The following is a 7,898-nucleotide window of genomic DNA, read 5'->3' on the forward strand; positions in this document are numbered from 1 at the left end:
TTGATTTTAGTTTCAAAAATTTAATTTTATTTTGATTCACTTAAGAATTTTTTTATCCTTAGAATAAGGGCCAAAACCAAAATTTGCTGGAGCCAAAACTAACATATAGTCAAATTTCAGAAACTAAAGCACTAATTTTAAAATTTAGGGTCTAAACCAAAATAAAATGAAATTTCAGTGACTAAATATGGTGAAAAGTTTATCAAATTTCAGAAACAAAATTACATAAAAACAAAATGACTCATTCTCAAGGATTCTTCAGGGACTTTTTTTTTTTTTTTTCCAAATTATACATGTAAGAAATTTATGTTTATGAAAAATTTCACATCGACGTAATTCCGTTGACAGATACGCTCGATAAAGAGAGGGAGACCACGCAGAGAATTGCCAAGCTTGGTTATCGAACCTGAAGTGTTGTGGAGAAGGAAACCCTTCTGTCAATCGTTTCCTTTTTGACGAAGACGATCCTAATAGTGTGATTGTCCGATTGGCTTGTAAACCTACTTTATCTCACCCTTGAATTTAATATCAGTTTTCTGATAGCTTGTAGCGGCACTTACTTTAGCCCTTACCACATTTTGTTGCTTCCGTGTTCCATCCAGGGTCTGAACGCCTTTATGGATTTCGGGCATATTGAGATTTTCGTTTGTTTTTTTTAACCTGTTCTGTTCACATACATAAATACTCTATATATTTGGTCACCAATCTGTTTTTGTTTATATTGCTTTTAGATTAATTTTTGCTGTATAAATTGGATTCACTGCGCTCAAATTGTTGAAATTTCATACTTTAAAACAAGCTCAAGTTCAGGTGGTCGGTTCCGTCATGGATTAGTTTATATGGTACAATATGTTCTTTCTTTGCATACATGTTCAGAAAGTTTATTTTATTTTGTAAGTCCCGTAAAGTTCAAAGTTCTTGACGAATCTATCACGGATTAGTATGCATTTGAATTATTTTGTATCTTGTAAAAAGAAATAGAGGGCGACGAGGGGTGCACTGCTAAAATAAATTCTTAGTGAGTGTTTTTGATGTTTCTTGTTCAACTAAATCAGAGGATGCTATTACTGGTTATCTTTTGGTCTTCTACATATCACAGGCATCAAATTCTCCAATTTTTTTGTTAATTATATTCCATTTGTATTCTGCGTCAATTGTATGTTTGTGAGGCCTATTATCATTAGATGAACTCTCATCTTGTAATACTTTATTTAAACAGGAAATGCCTTTGGCAGTGTTCTACTTCAGCGACCTAATGCAAGTTCTTATGAATTTATAATTCAATTATGCTCATTGCATATGAGATCTCCTCATCTGATGAAGACATTAGGTCATCTCAGCGTATTTATCCAATCAGCCTACTCACCTCCTACATGGGCAGCAATAATTGCTGGTGCCTTTATCATCATTACTCTTACTCTGTCAATGTATCTCCTGTTTGAGCACCTTTCTGCATACAAGAATCCTGAGGTTCTCCTCCTTCAATGTTTAACTTCTAAATGGTTGTTTTCCTAGCGTGCATCCGTTTATTACATTATTAACAATTCTTTTCCCTTGCCCTTCATAGGAGCAAAAATTTTTGATTGGAGTCATCCTAATGGTTCCATGCTATTCAGTAGAATCAGTAAGTTGTGTAATTAATGTTACAATTTGTCTGAGATGCTGAAGTGATATAGCATTTCTGAAAGGACCAGTTGACAAGAAGATACAAATTTCAATACGTAGCTATGGATCCTGGGTTTCATTGTTGTAGTCTATTTGTGAAATTTGAAATCCCTCCTTGTTTTCCCCATTTGTTTTATGCTTATGGCATAAACTACTTTGTTTTGAATGCTTCTGACTCAAGTTGATGTTAGCAGTTTGTATCACTGGTGGATCCATCGATCAGTGTTGACTGTGCAATATTGCGGGATTGCTATGAATCCTTTGCCATGTATTGCTTTGGAAGATACCTTGTTGCTTGTCTGGGTACGTTGTTGCAGTAGCCTGTACTTATCACATAGAATTTAATTCAAGAATGTTAATATTTCTTTAACTAGAATATTGGATCTAAATTCTTTCCCCCTCCATTTTCATTGTCCTTTGCAGTTTTAATGAAGCTTTTATGCCCTTTTAATTTAGTGAATATCTATTAATCAAAAAGGGATATCTTATTCTAAATGTTTGACTGTACTTATGTTTTTTTTAAAATTTAAATATCTCCATATTTTTATTAGGAATTGAGAATCTTAACATTTTTATGATTTTGGCTTGTGATTGGACTTACAAGTGTACGGGATTGTAGTAGTAGTATATCCAGAGTACTCCAAATGTCATACCTAATGCAGGAAGATTTTCCCTAGTCCAATTAATTTATAGTCAAAAGCAAAATAAATATTTGATTAAAAGAAGCAAAATATAAAATAACATGTGCAAATGATAATTAATTTAAGATGATTTGATCACTTGAAGCACTGGAGGATCAGAGTTCACATTATGAGATTTCAAGATTCTATCTCGATTGACTTTTATAGTTATAGGGACAATTGTTCCTAAAGTGTTCAAATTACCTCCCAAAGAATTGGTCTCTTTTTAATTAATTAGTGTTGAATTCGCTCTTGCGACATCCGTATAACTAATGAAACCATGAAGCTACAACTTAGTCACCACAAGTTCTTTAAGCTAATTAAACCATGAATTTGCTCCTGCAATACCCATATGTTACATTGTGTTTACACAACATTTCTATTTTTTGACTGATACTTTTGTAGGCATTGCGGAATATATTTAATTGATTTTGTGATTCCTTTCAACATTCTGTAGCTTTTATATTTTAAGATTTAAATTGATGTTCTTGAGTTCGACATGTAGCTGCTCCCACCTTTACATTTTTTTTTTTTGGGGGGGGGGGGGGAGATCAAGTTCATTTAATGTTTTGGTGTCTATCTATCTTATAGGTGGGGAGGAAAGGACCATTGAATTTATGGAAAGAGAAGGCCGTGCCAGTTCAAAAATGCCTCTATTAGAGCATAGTTCTGAAAAGGGAACTATAAAGCATCCATTTCCTTTGAACTACTTCCTTAAACCCTGGAAACTTGGTCGGTGGTTTTACCAAATTGTGAAATTTGGAATTGTTCAATATGTATGCTTCTGTTACTTAGATAATCTATTCTTTTCTCATTTTTCCTGTAAATCTTTTGTGTTATATTAACTCCTCCAAAATGCTTGTTTTCCCTTACAGATGATAATAAAGTCTCTCAGTGCTATTATTGCAGTAATCCTTGAAGCCTTTGGAGTTTACTGTGAAGGAGAATTTAAATGGGGATGTGGGTAAGAAAATTTGGAATGGCTGCAATAAGATTAGTTTGGTTCTTCAAATTACATGAACATGTTGAAGTAGCTATGATGCATAGTAGTTTATGTGGTGTTGTTTTATTTGTCTCAAAAGACTCAAAGAACTTGTTTATTTACTCTTTTCATTTATATTCCTTTTAATTGGTTATTAAAGGTATAAAATTTGCCGTATTTATGGATTTTACCCGCTTAGAATGTAGATTCCTTTTACTTCACCTTCAATTCACCTTCACTATGTCGTTGTCATAATTGAGGGCTGCCTCTTGTTTTACATTCCTCCTTGTGTCCCAAGTATCCTAATAGTTTGTGAATAACTTTTGTCTATCTATTTGAACATAAAGGGATTACCTCAGGTGGTCTCTTGCATTTTGAAATTCTAGCTCTTCTAGATTTACCATGTATATTTGTATATAAAATCTCAAATGTCAGTGTAAAGATCTTCATAGTCCATCAATTTTACTTCTAATGGGAGATGGAAATTAGAAGTTTTTAAACAACTTGAAAATTTCACATAAAGTGAAAAGAGAAAATGAAATTATAGAAAGAAAAAGAGATAAATTAATTAAGAAATATTTATAAGTTTTTGAGGTAGTTTATGGGAAATGTAGCTGAAAATTCTGGGTGTGGCATGTCAAATTTGTACCTGCGAACCGTTTGGCTGTATTGAGCCTGTTTACCTGAAATCGCCTTCATAAAGAGTAGTTTGGAACTTTAACATATAGAGATCTGGGATATTTCAAACTACTCCTTATGTATGGGATTGTGTTCATTGTGTCTGCATCTGATTGTCAATAATGCTCTTCTGAATCACTTTTTCGGATGGATGTTAATTATGCCATCATTCTGTGCTTTTTTAAGGAAAATATTTATGTTTCATGTCTTCATAGGCTAAGGTTGTGCCAGCATGCTGTTATAATGCTAGGTAAACAAAATCTGCAGTTATATCAACTGCATGAACTTTTTGCTACTTTTGTAGGTACCCTTATTTGGCAGTGGTTCTGAACTTCAGTCAGTCATGGGCATTGTACTGTCTTGTTCAATTTTATGCTGCTACAAAGGATGAATTGGCACATATAAAGCCTCTGGCTAAATTTTTGACATTTAAGTCTATTGTTTTCCTCACTTGGTGGCAAGGGGTGGCAATTGCTCTCCTCTATGCCTTGGGTTTGTTCAGAAGTCCCATAGCACAAGGCTTTCAGTTGAAGTCTAGTGTCCAAGATTTCATCATTTGCATCGAGGTAGATATCCTTCACTGGAGTTAGCTTGAGCACTGGCATGGGTAATTAAGTTGGGGGGCTGTAATTGGATATCTATTTAAAATTTTGTGCTGTTCTATTTTAATTCTCTGGTGGCTTTAACACCTTCCTCTGTGGCCCAGGGGTGTAGAGCTTCGTATAGGTGACTGTGGCATGCAGAATAAGTTGTGCATAAAGGTCTCTTGATGGTTAATGTTGATTGGTTGCTAATTGTCCAGTTTCACACCTTTAGGTGTATGCACGAATATTTTTATCCGTATTACATTAGCTTAGCGACCAAGCATTTATATTATATTCTTTTTGATGGAATAAGATATTTGCTATGAACCTTAATTTACAGATACTAATGATGATAACACCAGGCCCTCTGATTGATAACACCAGACGGCCTATGGCTATGGGATGAATATACTAGAAGGTTCAGGATTTCATATGTTTTTATTTCTTAAGTACTCTGATGCAGTATTTTTCATGGTGCTTATCAAATGCTCAAGTTCTCTGGTTCTTCAACACTTCGTTGGATTCACTGTTGAATCTTTTGCATTGTGAAACATCATCATCTTTCCCATCTCCATAACATGTTTTGTTTCTATGGCTGCTCCAGATAAGGGGAAAAGTAAAGTTTGACAGCTCTTTTTATTCATCCAGCACAGATGGGCATTGCTTCTGTAGTTCATCTGTATGTGTTTCCAGCAAAGCCTTACGAGCTAATGGGAGATCGCTTTCCTGGAAGTGTTTCAGTCCTTGGAGATTACTCTGCTGACTGTCCTCTTGATCCTGATGAGATTAGGGACAGTGAGCGCCCAACTAAGCTGCGCCTCCCTAATCCTGATGCTAATGTAAGGAGTGGGATGACAATCAGAGAGAGTGTTCGTGATGTTGTTATTGGCGGTGGTGAATATGTAAGTTTCCTATATTTTGGTAATACTTGAACTAATTCAGGCCATGTGATGCTGATCAGTACCTAGTAAAGGCCCCTTCTTCGCTAATGCTAAGAAATAAATATATTCCTAAACATTTAAAGAAGAAATTATAAAATTGTCTGAGTGGGAGTTATTGGCAAATAATCCGCTCATAAATGAAACAAACTTCCTTGTTAATGTTATAATATGTAGAGAGAAACTATCAAACTATCTTGATGTCGAACAAAAACAAGAGCGGGGAAAATTACAAAAATATTTATTCAAATTCATTGACAGAGTTGCAATCCCGAATAGTATATGGAATGTGTGGAAAGTTTTAAATAATTTTTGGTGAAAATGTGGGGAGAGTTTCATTTTTGTATTATGTTTATGATAATTTTTGTTACTTTCATAACCTCGTGCGTCTGTTTTTCTTATTTTAACATAATGCAAGTAAAGCAAGGACATTCTGTGAAGCCTCGAAAAATAGAAATTGCCCAATATTTTCTTTATCTGTACCATATACATTTATAGATTAGACATTTCCTTCAGTGCATTTCATGTTAATTTTCAGTTCCTTCTTGTATCTGCCTCCCTGTTTCTTATACACAGATTGTGAAAGATGTGAGGTTCACCGTCAATCAAGCAGTGGAGCCAGTAGAAAAGGGAATCACTCGATTTAATGAGAAACTACATAGAATTTCTCAAAACATTAAGAAGAATGACAAAGATAGAAAGAGAACAAAGGACGATAGTTGCATTGCTTCATCATCATCACCTGCAAGGAGGGTGATTCGGGGAATAGATGACCCCTTGTTGACGGGGAGTGTTAGTGACAGTGGGGTATCAAGGGGAAAGAAGCACCGCCGAAAATCAGGATACGTGAGTGCGGAGAGCGGAGGAGAGAGTAGTAGTGATCAGAGCTACGGAGGATACCAGGTTAGAGGCCATAGATGGGTTACCAAAGAGTAACAAGTACATTTTTGCAGAGGGAGAAATGATTTCTTATATACGCATAGGAAGGTTTTATTATATTTGGTGCATGAGAGCACTGGTTGGAAATTTTGTGAAGTAAATTGTTCCTCATTCGGAGGTACCACGGTACTGTTCCTGTACCATTTCTCTGATAGACAGGTCTTGAATTTTTGTATAGATGTTTATTCTGGTAGCTTGTAGCAGTTGCTATGGCTGAAGAAAAATTTAATGGTTGCTGAGATGAGCTACAGATGTGTCTGTCCAACATGTTTGTTTGTTTGTTTGTTTGTTTTTTTTTTAACATATTGCTGCTTTTGATTGGAACGTTAATGGTACCATATGGTCTCGTCAGTGTTTAAATTCAGTGAAGGAGGTCCGCCTGATTTAGGGCCATGGATGGTAATCCATGTACGTATAGGTTGGTAAATCTCACGGCCTAAGGGTCTAAAACTGAGTGTATTTGATCCGTTTTTCTTCACTTCTTTAAAATGACCCTGTTGCATAGGGCTTTGGTTTTTCTCTTTTCCATCCAGCATCTCGTGAATGGATGCTCACTGCGTATATTTTTTTCCCAGAAAAAAATGGATAACAGGAGTAATTATTTTATTTTTAAACCTCCTAAGTGGTCGAAATAACTACATTTGCACAGGATCATTATAGCTATTTTGACATTTAATTTGATCTTAAACACTCTTCTGGTTTTTAGTATAGGATCTAATTCTGGAGTTGGTTTTAGTCTTAAATATAAGACTCATTTATCATATTTGTTATTTTTCGCTAAATTACTTTTATAGATACTCCCTCAACCATAATTAAGTAGAAGAGGGAGAGGGGTATTAAGAAAGATGATTATGGTGTTTTACAAAAAATGTGTCACTTTTCTTATAATTAACTAACTTACCTAACTTCCTTAATCTAATCAAATTAGTTAAATGGGTCTTATATTAAGGAATGGAGGAGTATAAAATATCAATTCACTTTGTTTTTTATATTTATTTATTTATTTAAAATAGTTTTTGTAGTAGTTGTCTATGTTAAAGGTTATAGTTTTAGTTGAGATACATAATTAGTAAGGGTATTTTGAGAAAAGTAATATACTACCTCTGATCCTTAATATAAGATCATGTTTGACTTTTATTTTGATCTTAAGTATAAAATCCCAACCCACTTTGTCTCTCGTATTTATATATTTTTTCTCAAAGTAATCCTTCTAATAGTGATAGTTTTAGTCAATACATTTGATTAACAAGAATATTTTAGAAAAGACAATACTTATTTAGGACAAATAACTAACTCAACTTATTTTCTTAATTTTCTCAAATTTATCAACTGGCTCTTATAATTAGAACCAGAGGTAGTATTTACTACAAATAATTAACTTAACAAAATTTTTTTAATTTATTCAAATTAGTTAAAGTAGTATATTATAATA

General features: G+C 34.1%; 1 protein-coding gene across 9 annotated transcripts; it reads left to right on the top strand.

Moving 5' to 3' along the window:
* Positions 1-347: 347 nt before the first annotated feature.
* On the top strand, positions 348-6,731 carry LOC114748601 (protein LAZ1). Of its 9 annotated transcripts, none has more exons than XM_028937036.1 (9): positions 348-473; positions 1,220-1,470; positions 1,568-1,624; positions 1,860-1,968; positions 2,937-3,121; positions 3,221-3,309; positions 4,310-4,571; positions 5,243-5,491; positions 6,104-6,731. In XM_028937036.1, the coding sequence occupies exons 2-9, from the start codon at positions 1,300-1,302 to the stop codon at positions 6,461-6,463; spliced, it is 1,482 nt and encodes a 493-aa protein (XP_028792869.1). In that variant the 5' UTR covers positions 348-473; positions 1,220-1,299; the 3' UTR covers positions 6,464-6,731. The 9 variants fall into 9 exon arrangements, with proteins under 9 accessions (XP_028792869.1, XP_028792866.1, XP_028792872.1 ...); XM_028937033.1 differs by having other exon boundaries at positions 447-494; XM_028937039.1 differs by lacking the exon at positions 6,104-6,731 and adding an exon at positions 4,930-5,007 and having other exon boundaries at positions 447-494; positions 5,243-5,321.
* Positions 6,732-7,898: the final 1,167 nt, after the last annotated feature.

Source organism: Neltuma alba, unplaced genomic scaffold (genome assembly GCF_004799145.2).
Source record: "Neltuma alba isolate B1F8T4 unplaced genomic scaffold, ASM479914v2 tig00005752_pilon, whole genome shotgun sequence".
Taxonomy (NCBI): Eukaryota; Viridiplantae; Streptophyta; class Magnoliopsida; order Fabales; family Fabaceae; genus Neltuma; species Neltuma alba.